At 34.2% G+C, this 20,417-nt stretch overlaps 1 protein-coding gene across 1 annotated transcript in view; it reads right to left on the bottom strand.

Annotated features, from left to right (window-relative positions):
* Nucleotides 1-13,486, bottom strand: part of MMP16 (matrix metallopeptidase 16) — a gene marked incomplete at its 5' end in the record, with an annotated part of 139,819 nt that extends 126,333 nt beyond the window's left edge. Inside the window, one exon of the mRNA XM_006160751.2 lies at nt 13,105-13,486. Coding sequence (XP_006160813.1) covers nt 13,105-13,486 — 382 coding nt within the window. The remainder of the gene's footprint in view (nt 1-13,104) is intronic.
* Nucleotides 13,487-20,417: the final 6,931 nt, after the last annotated feature.

Genomic DNA, 20,417 nt, shown 5'->3' with positions numbered 1-20,417 from the left:
TTTATTTCATAAATATCCTTCTTTGCCTTTCTAAAGCTGTGCTAATTAATACTGTAAAATTGATTTCTAAAACTTAGTGTACTTATACAACAATAGTCATTTACTATCCCTCATGGATTTTATGGGCTAGGAATTTGGAAAAAGTTTGGCTAGGGAATTCCATCATTAGGTCCCTTAAGAAGTTGAGATTTTATGTAGTCTAAGTCTGCATTCTTCTGAAGACTTAACGGGATTTAGAGGGTCCACTTGTAAAGTAACTCACTCAAATAACTTGTCATTTGGGGCTGGCTATTGGTGGAGAACCTTCTTTACCTGGCTCTCTCCAAGTGGCCTGAGTTTCTGAAAAACATGGTGACTGGACTTAAAGGCAAATATCTTAAGAAACAGTGAGAATTGAAGACACACCAAAAAACGATAAACGTGTGTGTGCATGCACACATGTACACACGTCGAGTGAGGAAACACAAAAAGAGAGACGGAGAAAAACGGTGCACTATCCTACCTCCAGGTAGAAACTCGTAACCATTTCTTGGCCCATTTTACTAATCACATAGCATCGCTTCCACGTTGTTCTATTCTTCAGAAATGAGTCACTAAGTATATGGTTCATATTCAGTGGGAGAGAAAATAATCTTCATGTCTGAGAGGGGCATGTTTCAAAGAACTCGTGAACATAATTTAGAAGCACCACAACAGCCAAGTGCCCTAAACTCACATTGTAACTTATTCAATTATGAGAACTGGAAAGATAAAATTAATCTGGTTTCTACTGTTTCTATAAATACAATTCTACTGAATTAACTTTTAGTGAGATACTGAATATATAACTAAGTTCTTTATAATATTTTTTATATTTTTCAAAAGTCTTAATAACCTTACTAAGCATATTTCATAACATTTTGATTAGAAAGAACTGCGGCCTACAAGAACTCAGAAAACCAATTATTTCATGTCAAAAAATTTAGAAAATGAAAGTAGATAAAGTACTTTCTGCTAAACCAGACTCTATGCTTGAAGAAACTAAGAAATGTATTCTGCATATTACAATAAGGAAAATTTAAAACTCTGAAAATACAAAAAAATGTACCATTTGAAAAATCATTCATACTGCAAAGAACATCCAAATAATTAAACTACATAACAGTATTATGGGACCAACCCATAGTCTAGTGTTTAAGGGAGCTAGGCCCCATTTCACCAACCAAAGTTTGAATTCTAGATGCAGTGGCTGGGGAAACATGGAAGGCATGTGTGCCTACATGAACAAAATCCTGACAGAATGGAGAAACAGAGAAGGGACTGCAGTGTGACCATGCCCCATTGTGGGGCTCTCTCTCTCTCTCTCTCGTGAGTGCACATGCCCTCTGGCAACAAGAAAAGTGAGAAAAACATAAATTATGTCCACTTTCTTCTATTTTATCTTGGCAACTTATATAGTAAAAGTTAAAAAAACAATTAGCATCATATTTTTAGTCTTTGGGAAGGTTTTGGCTAGTGATTTTAGGATTTTTTTAACTAATAGAATACATGTATTTATGGACTTGATTTTTTTTATTAATTTGTAGTAAATGAAATGAAGTGCATACTACCTTTTTATTTTAAAACAGAACATTTTTGTTATTATACATTTACTTGATTTGCCTTTTTTCCCCACCCTTCCATTCATTTATTATTTTTTTTAATAGAGGTTTTTGCTATAGGGTGCATGTGCTCACCAGAAAGACAGAGAAACAGAGAGACAGAAAGCAAGAAATCACCCCCCAGGAGGGATGGCCACACTGCAATCCCTTCTCCTCCATTCTCCTCTCGGGATCTTTGGCACACACGCACACACACCTAGCATGAGTTTAAGCCACCAGGTCCGGGACTCAAACCATGGTTGACTACATGGTAGTTCAGCGACATAGCCATTATGCCAACTGCTGATCCCCTTCCACACCCTTCCATTCTATTTTTAAATTTTAATTTATTTTATACATTTAATCACAATATATTACTTAGCTTGTAAAGTGAATTTACTCAACATGAATACACTTCACACCAGTTCAGTTGAGGATACTATACATTTTATCATTATTAGACAACAATCCATTTCTATATCTCATAAATATCTTGCCTATTTTTCTCCTTTTATTTCTTTCCTCTCTCCATTCTTAAGAAACTTCTTAAATTTTTAAGAAGGATCTATCTTCCAGGGTTTTTTTTTTTGTATTGAACTTTATTTTATTTATTTATTTGCTTAAATTTGACAAGAGAGGGGCAGAGTGAGAGAGAGTGATAGAAAAAGAAAAAGGGAAAGTGAGAATGCAAGTTGCCAGGTCTGGGACTCAAACCAAGGTTGCCTATGTGGGACTCCAGTGCCCTTAACCACCATACCATTTACTGGCCTCTCTACCAGATTGTTAATATCTATCCTTTATTCTTGGTTTATACTTCATTTTATGTCATGTATTTCTGAAAATGGCTTACAAAGATTTTGTTCTACATGATAGATTTTGTTTTTACAATAATAAAATTGTGTTCCATAAAAAATTTTACTGTGTATTCTATTTCTAATATAGTTTTTCTGGTTCACTTGACAGTTTAGTGAAAGGTATTTGTTTTGTTTTCAATTATTTCCTGATTATTTAGTATCCTTATAACAGTATCTTTTTATAATTTTATTATTACTAACTAACCAACCTTGGGCAAGTTAAGCTTTCTGTATTCCAATTTCTTGCACTGTGGAAATAATTACTCTATTTTCTAGATTAATTATGAGTAATAAATGAATTAAATACATAATAAAGCTTATTTAGAATAGCATCTGGGGCATATTAAATGCACAATTAAATTTGGCTGACCTTTTTAAATTGTTTTGTTCTTTATATATCTTTGAATGAGACTAAATGCAACCAATAGAGATGTTTTTTCAATTACTCCTTCCCTCCCCTACTTTTTTCTTGCATGTTGGTCAAAAAACCTCAATTAAACCTGAAAAGTGGGATGATAATCCATGTCTTGTTTTCTGATACATTAAATATATGACAAAACTACAATCTTCACGGTAGATTGTTACCAAGTTTATTTCTATTGCTTTCCTGGTAGCTAATCAATACATTCGGGAGAAGAGGAGTTGTAACAGTTTTAATGACACCCAAAGAAGAGGGTTATATGTTAAACATAAGGATTATTAGTGGATAGTTTTATTTTGTATAATATGTAAGAAATTCACTAAAATGGGAATATGCCAGGTTTTTTAACAGTATGGTTGCAATTCTGTAGAAAAAGAAAGACACAAAACTAAGACAGAAATTTGTTATTGATCTTGGATCTTGGATAACTTAAGCAATAAAACCATCAAATTATCAATTTACATAAATTGGATTTTGTTAGGGAACAGCATTAGATGGGTGTATGATCTGATAATTGTGTAATCCAAATTCCAAGGTGTTCTGTCCAGCTTCTTGAGTCATTTAGCCTCCCCTTATCAATAATGTAACCAACCTGTCCAAAATTATCCTTATCTTAGAAATCCTCTAAGAAGCAACCTTCTTTAAAATTAACTTTCCTTTCTCTTTTGCCTTAATAAATATGTAGGATGAGTGAGGCTTAGTGGGTATATTCCCGGTATGGCCTCTCTCTCACCCTCTCCATTCAGATCTTTGTGTCTCAAGTAGTACTTCTGTGCACAATTTAGGAGACTCTCTGTTGGAAAGAAGAGTCACAGGATTTTTTCTTTTTTAATAAAAACTTAAATACGTTATCTGAATTGACAAAAGGTGGCTAAATCTGAAACTTATATTTTGTCTTGCTGATGACCATCGAGATCTAAGGACAGAGAACCTACTGAAAAATTAAGGAAAAATGAAATTTCTACAGACTATATAATGAGAGGAATAATAGAAGCTAAATTTGTAAAGGCCAATGAGGCAAACTATGTATGAAGGCAAATTATAAGTAAGCAACTAACCCATGGACACAGCAATTTTTCTAAAATCTAAATGGTATTGTTTTACCTCCCAACATATTGGTGACGCAGACACTGACTAGCTATTTATTCAACTTTTTCCCAACCATTCATGTGTTGAAGTATGGGTATGGATAGAACCGTAGTTAGTGAAACTTGGGCAGAAATGTTATATGTACAACTTGCAAGTCTGGCACATAAAATTCTTCCGCAAGCACACCTATCTCAGATATCCCAACTGCTCTGTAGAAGAGGATGACTCAGACAACTTTATATCATGGGTGATGATGGCAGAGCCTCCATTTCCCTGGGTCCTGACAGAATGATGGACCAAATCCCTCTGTCTTACCACATGTACAAGAAATAACATTGTGTTAATTTAAGGAAATTTCAGATTGAGAGAGAGAGAGTGAGAAATCACCCCTGGAGGAGATGACCACACCACAATCCTAACTCCTCCATTCTCCATTTTCCTTTTGGGATTTTGGGCACATACGTGCATGCACTTGATGTGATTTTCAAGCCTCTGGCAAAGCATGGTAAGATAAGCATTACGTATAGAATTATAAACCACGATAAGGACCACTTTCTGTTTAATACCCCAATAATAATTTTTGCTTTTACATGAGAAAGAGACACAGAAAGCATTAGGAGAAACTGATATTTTTGACAAGGTCTTGCCATGTTGTGATCTTCCTGCCCCAGCCTTTCAGTCAGCTAGGACTACAGGTACACACCACTGTGCCAGGCCAGGACCAGTACCCTGGCCCCTCCTGAGGACTCAGCCACAGCCAGAGGATCCCTTCTGCTTGTGCCACAGAACCTGAGCCAATGCTCCTGCTTTAAGGGTAGGCTGAGGTCCTTTTGGACTCAGTCATATCAAGTCCTTCCCTTCCCTTAAAAAAACACCAGAGAGGTGATCTAGGAAATATGTGGCATTGACTAATAGGCATCTTAATAAATTTCCAGTCAGCATCTAATTCTTTTTCTCTCCAAAGGTCAAAGTGCAAATCCTATTGGCCTCTGAGAAATACTCTTGGTTTGTTGGAAAAGTCATGACACCACCCAATACATAGCAGTAGCTCTGGAAAATAAGCAGAAAAGTTTGGGTGGAATCATATGGCTGCTTATCTCCTTCCTTTTTCTAGGGAATCTTCTGACTATACAGTGCCATTGCAAGGCGTTCTTTTGTTAATAGAATTGTAACTGTATAGTAAAATAAGATATGTCTCTAGATATTTTAGCATGTAACCTGACTTGGAGATGGTGAATTTGAAATTCTATTACTGCAATAGATACTTGCCTGAATAAAAAGAATCTCTGTGATATATTTGTGGTTACATTGATAGTGCCACCTGAACTTATGCAACAGTCAAAGGAAAATATGTCAGTGTTGCTCAAAATAAATCCTAACATTGCTAGAGTTAAATAGTCCAACTCACATTGAGGCATTGGTTGTATCCATTTCAAAACCTTCTCAAGATAAATATTTTCTATTTGATTTACTACACATGTCTTTTGGTAACTTGATCCATCAAAACAAAACAAAACAAAACAACCAACAAAGTAAAAACCTCTTGGAAAAATAACATTAGTCTTGTTATTAGGTATGTGTGTAAATATTTTAATAAAATCATTGTGTAATTTATGTAATGATATTTAGCTCAAGTTTTCAAAAGGTATCATGACTCTAAGAAAATTGATAGTAAAGTGGATAACATGAATTAAGGGTTACTGGCAGCCTAAGACACTGTTTATCTCTTTTGAGGTAGACAGAATTCAAATTGCCGTCATTAGCTGAGCAATATGCTGTGGAAAATGAGTCGGGTACTTATCGAGAGGTTCTTTCATTTGCATTTTTGCTAAATAACCAAGCTGCTCTGTTTTTAGCTGCTCAAGAGCTGCGAACAGGAGAGAAGAAACATAATTCAGGTGAGTAAGCCAGGGGCCATTCCAGGAATAGAAAAGAAGAAGTTTATCAATGAAGATGTTAGAATTGTGTCATACATCTCGGTGATACAAAAGGATAGTCTCACACCTAGTCAGGGACTAGGATGTACAAATGCATTAATTCTCCCCACATTCACCAGTACCAAAAGCGAAGCTAGAGGCTGTTCTTTTGATAAATGATCAATACTTCAGCCTGACACTACCCTAGCTGCCCTGCTGTTGCTGGTTAAAAGTTTGAATTTCAATTAAGCAGTAAATCTTCATGGTATTAAATCTCCAACAGTCAATGAATGTCACCCTAATCCCCTGCAATTGTGAAATACAGTTATTTTGCAGAGTCCTTTCCTTTAGGCTTATTCATAAGGCAAAATATTCCTATTTTGCAGATAAAGACATATTTTTCTCTGAATGAAAAACAGAATACTATATAACTGTGTTTTTTAAAAAGTTTTTAGTTATATGACTATGTGCAAAGAATGTTATACTTCCACAGAGAAAGTCAAAAGGCAATAAAACATATTAATGAAACTCTCACTCCAAAGTGCATCGATTTGATTGCATACCTTTAGTTCCCATGTTATATTTCAGAATGTTCTTACACATATACTTTCCTTGGAAAATTTCTTAAATCATAAAAAACATGAACACTCATAACATAGATCACATTCAAATCAGTGTAAAAATTTTCATTTCTGGGGCCGGCAGGTGGCATGGTGGTTAAGGATGTTGGACTCCCACATGGCCAACCGTGGTTCAAGTCCTGGACCTGGCAGCTTGCTTTCTCATTTTCTCTCTCTCTCTTTCACTCTCTAACTCTCACTCTGTCCCTCTTTGATCAAATTAAAATAAATAAATAAACAAACAAATAAAAAATAAAGTTATAAAAATTTTTAAAAATAATTCTCATTTCTTGTATTACCAAATTCCCCTCTAGATTTTTTTCTTAAAGATATTGGTTCATTTTCAGAAAGTATTGGTTGATGCATAAAAAAACAGCTAAACAGAGCACTTACAGATGTGTACCTTATTTATTGCAGACTTCAACCTCTTAGTCCAACATATAGATGATGTAATATGTATCTCCTCATATAGGATTTTAATAATTTTAAACTTATGAAGCCACAAAGCCAAATTAATGCAACTTCAAAGACTTAAAATAGCTTTAACAATTTCATCCATGATTACAACAAAATAAAATGTTCTCTGTTCAGAATTTTAGAAGAAAGTCTTTTCCCTAAAAAAAAGTGCAGTTTTGCCTGTGTTAGCAAAATTCTATCATTATGAATTTTATTCTTCTCTATAATTTAGAATGCAAACATTTCTTTCAATAATTAAAATACTTCTAAAACTTGACTTAAAAAAGTCCAAATTACATCATTAGAATGCTTTGTGATTTTCATGAAAATAAACACACTTTATTTAAAATGATTTATGGGGACCAGCAGGTGGCATGGTGGTTAAAGCGCTGGACACTCCCACATGGCTGACCATGGTTCAATGCCTGACCTGGTGGCTTGCTTTCTCACATTCCCTCTCTCTCTTTCTCTCTCACTCTGTGTCTCTCTGGTCAATCTAAAATAAATGAATGAATAAATAAATATTAAAAAAAGAGTTACTGTTATTAAAAAAAGAATTATAAAAAAGATTTATGTATTAATTGATATGGCCCAATTATTAATACCATGATGCAGATATTTTATTATCAAATGCTCAAATACAGAGTAGGTTAAACATGCCTGACCTGAAGGCACTCCTTATAATTCTCACATCCCTACAATATAAAATAAGAATGTAGGGGGCCAGCAGGTGGCAGGGTGGTGAAGGGCGCTGGACTCCCACATATACGGCTATTGTTCGCATCCTGGACCTGACAGCTTGCTTTCTCACTTTCTCACTCTGGTCAAATAAAAAATAATAATGATAAACTTCAATAAAATAATTATTTTTTTTAAAAGAATGTAGATGTTAGAGGCTTTTTGAATGAATGATTTGTGAGACAGCATTTAAAACTATGCTGTTTGGACTATATAGCTTTTGGCTTTTTCCTTCACTATACTAAAATCTTTGAACATGTCTGTCCCTAGTCTCTGAACCATTTTTTTTTTTTTTAAGATTTTTGCCATAAGGTGTGTGCACTTGGCAGAGAGAGACAGTGAGAGAGAGGCCATGCTGCATTCTCTTCTCCATTCTTTTCTCCTCTCAGGATTTTGAGCATTCACACACACAGAACCAGCATGATTTTCTAGCCACTGGGTCTGGGACTCAAACTGCAGTTAGCCAAGTAGGAGTCCAGCATACAAACCACCATGCTATTTCTGGCTCCTCTGAAGAAATTCTATAAAAATGTAATTATAATTTAATTTTATAGCACACACAATTATTAATTATAGTTCAAAAATAATTTTAATATATATTTTATTTGAGGAAACATGGCCAGTTATATTCTTTTCTTTGAAAAGTCATGTTATTTTAATTTTAACTCAACCTAATTCACTCTATCTATAACATGATTGAACCCTGGGTGTTCTAAAAATGAAAGCTATTACAGTAATCCAGCTAACTAAATCGTCTAATGAACTTAACAAAGCTTGATTTCATGACTAGGCTTAACTCATCAAGGAGGAATTAAGAGTTTTACTAGCTGATTAGTTGTTGTTAAAGTAATGCATGCCTGTAGGAGAATAACAGTCTACAATGGTGAAGAAATATATCTGTGAAATGATTATAAGTAATATGGATATAGCTGCTTAAATATTATAACTCTAAAATTCCCTAACTCTGAAATTTTGAAAGACATATAATTAAAATATACATTGTTGTCTAGGAAGAAACATGTATTTCTCATATCAAGTAAGCATTCTTTTAGTTATTGAGCTGTTTAAAATTTGTTTATATTATTTTTACATACAAGAATCATCAGCAAACTGATAGTTGTATTTAGAATCATCAGTGAGAAAAATGATAGTTGTGTTTAGAGAGAATTGCATAAAATCGTTTTTTATAAAAATAAAGATGAAATACAATGATAATAAATCATGTAGTCATATCAGAGTGGGTGACCAATAAAATGGATGAGAGACAAAAAAGATAAATATTTTCTATTTGATTTACTACACATGTCTTTTGGTAACTTGATCCATCAAAACAAAACAAAACAAAACAACCAACAAAGTAAAAACCTCTTGGAAAAATAACATTAGTCTTGTTATTAGGTATGTGTGTAAATATTTTAATAAAATCATTGTGTAATTTATGTAATGATATTTAGCTCAAGTTTTCAAAAGGTATCATGACTCTAAGAAAATTGATAGTAAAGTGGATAACATGAATTAAGGGTTACTGGCAGCCTAAGACACTGTTTATCTCTTTTGAGGTAGACAGAATTCAAATTGCCGTCATTAGCTGAGCAATATGCTGTGGAAAATGAGTCGGGTACTTATCGAGAGGTTCTTTCATTTGCATTTTTGCTAAATAACCAAGCTGCTCTGTTTTTAGCTGCTCAAGAGCTGCGAACAGGAGAGAAGAAACATAATTCAGGTGAGTAAGCCAGGGGCCATTCCAGGAATAGAAAAGAAGAAGTTTATCAATGAAGATGTTAGAATTGTGTCATACATCTCGGTGATACAAAAGGATAGTCTCACACCTAGTCAGGGACTAGGATGTACAAATGCATTAATTCTCCCCACATTCACCAGTACCAAAAGCGAAGCTAGAGGCTGTTCTTTTGATAAATGATCAATACTTCAGCCTGACACTACCCTAGCTGCCCTGCTGTTGCTGGTTAAAAGTTTGAATTTCAATTAAGCAGTAAATCTTCATGGTATTAAATCTCCAACAGTCAATGAATGTCACCCTAATCCCCTGCAATTGTGAAATACAGTTATTTTGCAGAGTCCTTTCCTTTAGGCTTATTCATAAGGCAAAATATTCCTATTTTGCAGATAAAGACATATTTTTCTCTGAATGAAAAACAGAATACTATATAACTGTGTTTTTTAAAAAGTTTTTAGTTATATGACTATGTGCAAAGAATGTTATACTTCCACAGAGAAAGTCAAAAGGCAATAAAACATATTAATGAAACTCTCACTCCAAAGTGCATCGATTTGATTGCATACCTTTAGTTCCCATGTTATATTTCAGAATGTTCTTACACATATACTTTCCTTGGAAAATTTCTTAAATCATAAAAAACATGAACACTCATAACATAGATCACATTCAAATCAGTGTAAAAATTTTCATTTCTGGGGCCGGCAGGTGGCATGGTGGTTAAGGATGTTGGACTCCCACATGGCCAACCGTGGTTCAAGTCCTGGACCTGGCAGCTTGCTTTCTCATTTTCTCTCTCTCTCTTTCACTCTCTAACTCTCACTCTGTCCCTCTTTGATCAAATTAAAATAAATAAATAAACAAACAAATAAAAAATAAAGTTATAAAAATTTTTAAAAATAATTCTCATTTCTTGTATTACCAAATTCCCCTCTAGATTTTTTTCTTAAAGATATTGGTTCATTTTCAGAAAGTATTGGTTGATGCATAAAAAAACAGCTAAACAGAGCACTTACAGATGTGTACCTTATTTATTGCAGACTTCAACCTCTTAGTCCAACATATAGATGATGTAATATGTATCTCCTCATATAGGATTTTAATAATTTTAAACTTATGAAGCCACAAAGCCAAATTAATGCAACTTCAAAGACTTAAAATAGCTTTAACAATTTCATCCATGATTACAACAAAATAAAATGTTCTCTGTTCAGAATTTTAGAAGAAAGTCTTTTCCCTAAAAAAAAGTGCAGTTTTGCCTGTGTTAGCAAAATTCTATCATTATGAATTTTATTCTTCTCTATAATTTAGAATGCAAACATTTCTTTCAATAATTAAAATACTTCTAAAACTTGACTTAAAAAAGTCCAAATTACATCATTAGAATGCTTTGTGATTTTCATGAAAATAAACACACTTTATTTAAAATGATTTATGGGGACCAGCAGGTGGCATGGTGGTTAAAGCGCTGGACACTCCCACATGGCTGACCATGGTTCAATGCCTGGACCTGGTGGCTTGCTTTCTCACATTCCCTCTCTCTCTTTCTCTCTCACTCTGTGTCTCTCTGGTCAATCTAAAATAAATGAATGAATAAATAAATATTAAAAAAAGAGTTACTGTTATTAAAAAAAGAATTATAAAAAAGATTTATGTATTAATTGATATGGCCCAATTATTAATACCATGATGCAGATATTTTATTATCAAATGCTCAAATATAGAGTAGGTTAAACATGCCTGACCTGAAGGCACTCCTTATAATTCTCACATCCCTACAATATAAAATAAGAATGTAGGGGGCCAGCAGGTGGCAGGGTGGTGAAGGGCGCTGGACTCCCACATATACGGCTATTGTTCGCATCCTGGACCTGACAGCTTGCTTTCTCACTTTCTACCTCTGGTCAAATAAAGGGCGCTGGACTCCCACATATACGGCTATTGTTCGCATCCTGGACCTGACAGCTTGCTTTCTCACTTTCTCACTCTGGTCAAATAAAAAATAATAATGATAAACTTCAATAAAATAATTATTTTTTTTAAAAGAATGTAGATGTTAGAGGCTTTTTGAATGAATGATTTGTGAGACAGCATTTAAAACTATGCTGTTTGGACTATATAGCTTTTGGCTTTTTCCTTCACTATACTAAAATCTTTGAACATGTCTGTCCCTAGTCTCTGAACCATTTTTTTTTTTTTTAAGATTTTTGCCATAAGGTGTGTGCACTTGGCAGAGAGAGACAGTGAGAGAGAGGCCATGCTGCATTCTCTTCTCCATTCTTTTCTCCTCTCAGGATTTTGAGCATTCACACACACAGAACCAGCATGATTTTCTAGCCACTGGGTCTGGGACTCAAACTGCAGTTAGCCAAGTAGGAGTCCAGCATACAAACCACCATGCTATTTCTGGCTCCTCTGAAGAAATTCTATAAAAATGTAATTATAATTTAATTTTATAGCACACACAATTATTAATTATAGTTCAAAAATAATTTTAATATATATTTTATTTGAGGAAACATGGCCAGTTATATTCTTTTCTTTGAAAAGTCATGTTATTTTAATTTTAACTCAACCTAATTCACTCTATCTATAACATGATTGAACCCTGGGTGTTCTAAAAATGAAAGCTATTACAGTAATCCAGCTAACTAAATCGTCTAATGAACTTAACAAAGCTTGATTTCATGACTAGGCTTAACTCATCAAGGAGGAATTAAGAGTTTTACTAGCTGATTAGTTGTTGTTAAAGTAATGCATGCCTGTAGGAGAATAACAGTCTACAATGGTGAAGAAATATATCTGTGAAATGATTATAAGTAATATGGATATAGCTGCTTAAATATTATAACTCTAAAATTCCCTAACTCTGAAATTTTGAAAGACATATAATTAAAATATACATTGTTGTCTAGGAAGAAACATGTATTTCTCATATCAAGTAAGCATTCTTTTAGTTATTGAGCTGTTTAAAATTTGTTTATATTATTTTTACATACAAGAATCATCAGCAAACTGATAGTTGTATTTAGAATCATCAGTGAGAAAAATGATAGTTGTGTTTAGAGAGAATTGCATAAAATCGTTTTTTATAAAAATAAAGATGAAATACAATGATAATAAATCATGTAGTCATATCAGAGTGGGTGACCAATAAAATGGATGAGAGACAAAAAGGAAGGGGCCAAAACGTATAGACTAGAAAGGTGATAATAGACTAGAACCTAACACAGAAAAATATGATAGAAGCCACACCACAAATGCTAGCATGGGCTAAATTTCCAGTGGAAAAAGTGATATATAGTATAGAAAAAAGAATAGGAGAAATTTGCTTAGTGCATAACTCCATGACTTAAATAACTGACTAGAAAATCTTTTAATAAATGAAATTTGTAGACAACAAAATTCACTTTAAAGTATTCATAACAAAATGCAAGATTTTAAATTTTGAATCAGAAGAACATATGCATACTTACATTATCCAATGATCCATACAAATTCTTGTTTTGTAACATTTTAAAAAGCCTTACTATGTATTATTTTATAATTTTAGAGTGAATTTCAAACCAATACTTTAAGTTTTTAAAGTAGTAAATTATTTGGGCATTCTGAGTATAAAAATTAGACTACAATGCAAAGATACATGCACTCACCATCATGATTAGGATTTCCTAGTGTCCATGGCTCATCTGAGTCAAAATGAGTATCTCCTCCAATTCCTGGTCCAGGGAAATAGGCATGTGCCAAAAATCCTCCCTCTCCATCAAAGGGAGAACTGTCTCCGTGAAATCCAGAGGCAAAGATGATGGTTATATCCACATCGCGTTTGCCATTTTCTAATTCACTGTAGGGAACTTCTTCAAATGTCAGAGGAGTTACATTCTGCCACACATCAAAGGCACGGCGAATAGCTTTACGGGTCTCAGGGTCTCCTACTTTTGGAGTTACGTTCTTTATACTGAAAGTTAGAAAAATACAATAATCAATATGACTTTGGTATGTGTCATCGTAATACAGATTTTTATCTATCCAGTTCTGTACAATATTAGGGGAACCGTCACATTAAATAGAAATGAAATGCATTCATTTCCTCTTGTCTCTATAGCTATATTTCATTATATTGAGATCATCAAATTCTCAGCAGCGCAGTTTTCATGTACAAAGGATATAAATGAAGAGGATGACTGCAGAATGCTACTAGTAGAGTAACTAGGTCAGTCAGCCACTTTGCCTCCTGAACAATAGGAAGGCAGATTTGCCAAATAATCAGTTACAGCAGTTTCGTGCTGAAATAAAATTTATATTTTTTTCTGGTTATGATGACTATTTTTTTCAGTGAGCCATTTTATTTTTATTGAGAACATCTCATATCCTTTTCTATATATGACAGTATCTCGTGCTCAGTTCTGGCTGGAGTGAGAGGGAGCTCCTGCGTGTTGTAAGGTGTGGCATATACATGAATGGATACGTGGAGAACCCTGAGGAGCATATCTCAGCAAGTTTCCTGGCTGGCTTACATTCACATAAATGGTCTAAATTATAAAACCAAATGAAAACCATAGGAGCACAACACTGTCTCTGCACATATCAATTCCAATGTCTATGCTTTTCCAATCTATGAACACCAATTCAGCAGACTTAGAGCTAATTATACCTCTTCATTTGTAGAGAAAAGATCAACTCATTATACTTTCTGATGTTCTGTTGTTTCTTGTAAGTCTTCCTAGTTAAGAAATGTACTGTAGGTAGATTGCTGTTAAAAATAATGATTTAACAATTCTATGAATTTAAAGAACTCAGACATTTACTTTAATTATTGGGTTGTCAGAAGAGTCAAGACATGTTTTCCTATACAAAATGTATCATGACTTTTCTGACATCCCAATTGCTTGTCCTGATGCTAGTAATGAATTGATTAAATAATTATAAATATTCTCAATTCATTTCATACTAATTAAATATTTATCTCACCTAGATATTTTTCTGTTTTTCATACCAGAACATAAATGAAAATAATAATGGATCATTAGAAAAGTCACGATGCAATTTTTTGTATAGGAAAATATGTATTGAATTTTCTGACAACCTGGTACATGTATAGTTTTCAAAGTTTATTCATTTCCTCTAGTAATGACAGAAAGAGAGGAAGAGAGCCATAACATCTCCAAGAGAGGGTCTTGATACTGTGATCCTCTGCCAGCCTCAGTCATCTGCAGCCCATGTTCACGTGCATTATCTGGCATCCTCAGGAAGGCCTCTCGACACGAACGCAGAACCTTCTCATGTGGGTCAGGCGCACAGAGTATCACATTTTACTGCTGTTCTACTGTCTAGCTCCTAATACGGATAGTTTCATATTTTGGGACTATAAACTTTTTGTATGTACATGAAAAGCAATGGATAAATTCCATGAATCATAAACAAGTTTTAGATCCGTTCAAGTGTCATATATAGAGAGAGACATATTTATACACACGTATACTTATATTTTATATTTAATAAAATATATATCTTATATATACATTTTAGAGATTTTTGCCTTAGGGTGTGTGCACTCACTAGAAAAAGAGAGAGACAGATAGAGTGAGTGAGAGAGAAAGTGAGAAATCACCTCCCAGGCTCGATGGCTATGTTACCATCCCTTCTCCTCCATTATATTCCCGGGATCTTGGGCATGGACACACTTGCCTGGCATGAGTTTTAAGCCACTGGGTCTGGGACTCAAACTGCAGTCAGTCACATGGGAGTCCAATGATATAACCACTATGCCATCTGCTGGCCCCAAGGAAATGTTTTAATATAAAAAGAGGATATAATGTTCAGGTGAATCACAATGCAATCATAAATGAGAATTGGAAGTTAAAGGATCTATATTGATGGAGTGATAGTTAACTTAAGATTTTTTACTGTATATCACTTCATGTATAGAACATACATATTTTACCTTCATAAAGCATGTTATCAGTATGAAAAAACTTCTTTTTAGTTTATTTAGTTCATGAATGAGAGAGACAGAGTCAGAGATACAGCATCCTCTGTTTTTTTTTTTTTTTTTAATTTAGAGAGGTTTTTGCTACAGGGCGCATGTGCTCGCCAGACAGACAGAAAGTGAGAAATCACCCCCCAGGGAGGATGGCCATGCTGCAATCCCTTCTCCTCCATTCTCCTCTTGGGATCTTGGGCATGCATGCACACGCGCCCAGCGTGAGTTTAAGCCACCGGGTCTGGGATACAAACCACGGCCGACTAAATGGGAGTCCAGCAACATAGCCATTATGCTAACTGCTGGTCCTGAGATACAGCATCCTCTACAGTGTCTCCATGCTGTGATTCACTCCCTTGGCCTCAGCCAGCCTGGATCATTGGCACACATGTGCCTGTCATTCTCAAGGTGGTCTGTGGATGTAAACTGGCAGTTCCCATGAATGTCAACACACAAGTGCTTTGTGTTACTGCTGTGCCACTGTCTAGTCTCAGAAAACCTTTATTTTTTTTTAAACAAAGCAAAACATGATTATTTATTTAGGGACCAGCAGATGGCGTAATGTTTATACCCCTGGACTCTCATGTAGTCAACTGTGTTTTGAGTCCTGGACTTGGTGGCTTAACACTCATGCAATGCATATGTGCATGTATGCCTAAAATCCCAAGGAGAACGGAGAAAAAGGGACTGCAATGTGGCCATTCCCCCTGGAGTGATTTCTCGCTTTCTGTACCTCTGTCTCTCTCTGTCTCTCCAACGAAAGCATGTGCCCTATAGCAAAAATCTATCTCAAAAAAGAATTATTTATTAAATTTTATTTATTTATTATTATTATTATTTAATGTGCTATAGGCTCACTGGAGAAAAACTGAGAAAGAGAGAGGGAAAATGAGACATCAATCTGTCATATCTGGGACTCGAACCACCCTCAGTCAGATGGAAATGCAGTGCCTTAAATACCATGCCACCTGCTGATCCCCCCAGGAAAACTTTTAAGGTGTAATTTTCAGTGGGAAAAAAAATGTGCAAATTACATTTTTAAACCAATTGTAATTATTTCAAGATAATTACAAATGCTAGGCAGGAATAATGTTAAACTAATGGTACAAATTGAACCTTTACTGTAAGCCAGGAAAACACTTCACAATATCTTACTTAAACCCCTGGATAAGCCAATGAGGTGACTATTTATACCTACTTGCCTTACAAACAAGAAATTGAGATTTACAGAAATTTAGAGAAAAGCTTTTCAGCTGGATTTTCAACAAAACATTTTGAAAATCTATTGTTTTAAATTATGTCCTAGATAACACATCTAAATGAGGTTTTCACTATTTGTTAGTAAATATTCTATAATCTATCTATATTTACTCTGATGGTAAATATTATTCACCATTATATTAAGAAAATAAGAGTAAACCAAGTGGAAATGGATTGAGGGTGAATGTGTTCTAGGAAGAAGAAATGACAAGAGAAACCCCTTGCCAAGAGATATTCTTGGCAAGTTTAAAGACCATCAGGGAGTCAGTATAATTTAGACAAAAAAGAGAGGGCAAGTGTTAAGATACAAGGTCAGAAAGTTAGAAGGAGATCAAGTAAGACAGGCCTTGAAGGTCACTGGAGAGAGCTGGGCCTTTGCTTTGAGCAACAAGGGGAAAACGGGAACATCGTGAGCAGAGACATTTGACTTAAATGACTTGAGCCATTAAGGGGAAAATATATTGAGGAACTAGAGATCTGTTAGGAAATTAGGTAAAAAGCTAAGTGAGAGATGACAGTGCTTTAGATCTGTGAAGATAAGAAGTGGTTATACATCAGACAAATTTTGAAGATATACCCATCAAAATGTACTGATGGATTAGATAGGAGCTGTGAAAGAAAAGGATGAGTCAAGAATGACATCACACTTTTTAACTTGGGGCAAAGTTGGATAGAGAGGCCTGCAGGCGGTGTTCTGGTTAAGCTGCTGGACTCCCACATGATCAGCTACAGCTCTAGTCTCAGATCTGGTGCCTCGTTATCTCACTTTTCCTCTTTTTCTGTCTCTCTCTAGTGAGAGTGTACATGCCCAAGAGCAAATTAAAATATAATAATAAAAAATAAAATTAAAGAAATAATTAATTTTTAAAAAGTTGAATAGAGCAAATCCTTCATGCCTCCTCAGGGAGAAAGCTACACAGGTTATGGTTGTTTCAGTTTGTTTGTTTTAACTATACCTCCTACTCAGCCAGGGCTCTGAACTGGTTTTTGAGGAAGAGTAAATGCCTACCTTAGGACATCAAAGGTCTTTACCTAGATTGTTAGTCTTGAAATTTCCTGTCTGATAACTGAAGAAGCAGGCGAAGTCATGTTTTAACTCTGAATATTGTTGAAGTTAATTTTCTAGTGTTTTTTTTTTTTCTTTCCACTCTATGGAATTTTAGAAATCTTATTAGTAGGCTGACAGTCATATGTTATTTGAGTGAACTTACTACACAGTGGGTACTATTCTAGGTTCTAGAACTGAACAGGTAGCCAAGACTCTGCTCTCTAATGCTTATATATTCTACTGACAAGAGATAAACAATGAACAGAACAGAAAAGAGACAATTCCAAGTGGTGATAAATGAAGAGACGAGGTGAGAGCAAGATATAATAAATGGAACTTCAATGACAGAGGAAATGAGACATGTTTAGCACGTTTTCTGGTGAGAAGGAACAATGAGCCGAACATGCAAACTTAGATCAAAGATTGGGGCTGTTGGGGCTAGCAGGTGGCATGGTGGTTAAGGCACAGAATTCTCACATGGGTAACTGCAGTTCAAGTCCCAGACCTGGCAGCTTGAAACTTATGGCAGGTGCATGTGTGAGTGTGCCCCCAAAATCCCAAGAGGAGAATGGAAGGGAAGGAATTGCAGCATGGCCATCTCTCCTGGGGGGGTGACTTTTCACTTTTCTCTCTCTGTTTCTCTGACAAGTGCATGCACCTTATAGCAAAAATTTCTCTTAAAAATAAATAAAAAAGAATGAGACTATTTGATGAGTTGATTCAAGACAATGATAGGAGAAGAGAAAGGATCAACAGGGGATGGAGTGTATTCTGTGAAGGGAAGCCACTAAAGACTTTGGAGCAGAAAAGTATCCTGATATTATTCTACTTCGCAAATATCACTGTTTCTTATGGAAAATGGATATGGGGACAAGAATGGAGGTAATAAAACATTTCAGAAACTCATACAAGAGAACATGAAGATGTGGACTAGATTGACAGTCATGGTCACATGCAGAATTAGTTTCAGTACATGTCCAGCAAGAATTGCTATTACGATTCGTGATGAAGTCAATGGGTACTGGAGAAGCTAACCTTGATTTCAAATAAATAATAGTTATATAATAAATAAACTAACTAAAATAATATTAGCATAATGTAGACTACTGTTTAGATTTAAAAACACATCACTTCATTTCCAATCTATGCACTGATTAGCTTCTACAATACATTTAAGCACAATATATATGATGCCTTTAATAAATATAAGACATAGGAGTGAGTCAAAGTTTTGTTGCAAACAAAAGAAAGAGAATTAAAACCTTCACACCACTGAGGGATGTGTTTTATATTTACTAATAACTAAAGTAATAAAGGGCCAGAGAAATGATATTATACTGACACTAAAATGTGATTACTATTCCTAAAAATTTGGTAAATACTTAGAATTACTAAATATATTTGCCATGTAAAAAAGACAATGACATAAAATGAGTAAAATGTAAGTTTAGATTGAAGAACTTACTAAAGCTTATTTAATTTTAAAATGTTTTTACTAGTCTTTAGTTTTTGTAACTAGAGTAAGGTGAGTAGAACAGTAATGTGTTATTATTTTAATAAGACAACAGAGTTCATTTTCTTTTTTGAAATTCCTATCTGGCTGTTTTATTAAACTAGTTCACTGGTTCTTTCAAACATCCATTTTGGTAAGTTTGGGAAGTTTAACCTGAAAAAAGAAATCTTTAATATCTTAAATCTTTATTTTTAATGACCATAAATTACAGAATCCTACATAATAAAATTTATGAAGCAGAAGTTTATAGACCTTGTTATTCATCAAAATAATTTGTACTACTTGAAAAGTTGATTTATAACTAATGTAAAAATTAGTATTCTCTAGTTCTAACATCTTTAAATCCAAACCAGTTTATTTAAAAATAATTCCATACATTAATAATGGCTATTTCTTCTTTAAGTTTTTATATATAGTAATAAATATGTTTCAAAGCTGGAGTGCTGTTTTAGCTCTAGAAGTAAAAGAGTTAAATGTCTTGGCATCTAATTAAGATAGAAATCTTACAATATTCTTATATCAAAATAATTTGGATGTGCATAAGTCTAAAATTTTATAGTCAATAAAAGAGACAAAATTAGTTATTCAGAAAGCATACTTTTTATTCAGAATGATTATCAAGTAAATGAAATTTGCTATGATAGGAAAAGGAGATAATTGCTAATATTATAATAGTAATAAAGAGCATAGTTAAATAATTAGTGTATCTATATCCAGACCATGTTGTAATATTCTATCAGAAGAAGACAACTAAACAAATTTACTTTTATTCATAGTATGTTTGCATAGTTGAGGTGTTTTTACAACTCTTTTCCTTCTTAATTTTAAGGAATGTTCACAGAATAAAAATTGAAAATGGAATCAATCTAGGAAAACTTACATTAAATATCTGGCTATTTCCCAAGAGACCGGCTTTCTAGACAAATTTAAGTATATATTACTGTGGATCTCATTTAAATAGGGTTCGCTTTTTAGTCTGTTTATGTATCCTCTGGATACACAAGTCAAGCTCTCTTTAAATTCAATAGGCTTACCAAGTTCAGTGAGATTTTGAGTTCAGAGAGAATAATGAAAAATGTTTCTGAGGAGAAACATTCCTTAGCAACTTGTAAGTTTCTCTGTTATGAATAGACTAATAAAGTAAAATAAGTTCCAGTTCGTG

The sequence above is a fragment of the Tupaia chinensis genome, unplaced genomic scaffold, assembly GCF_000334495.1.
Source record: "Tupaia chinensis unplaced genomic scaffold, TupChi_1.0 Scaffold000707_1, whole genome shotgun sequence".
Taxonomy (NCBI): domain Eukaryota; kingdom Metazoa; phylum Chordata; class Mammalia; order Scandentia; family Tupaiidae; genus Tupaia; species Tupaia belangeri.
The sequence above is the reverse complement of the archived record's forward strand: the minus strand, read 5'-3'. Positions and strand labels throughout refer to the sequence as shown.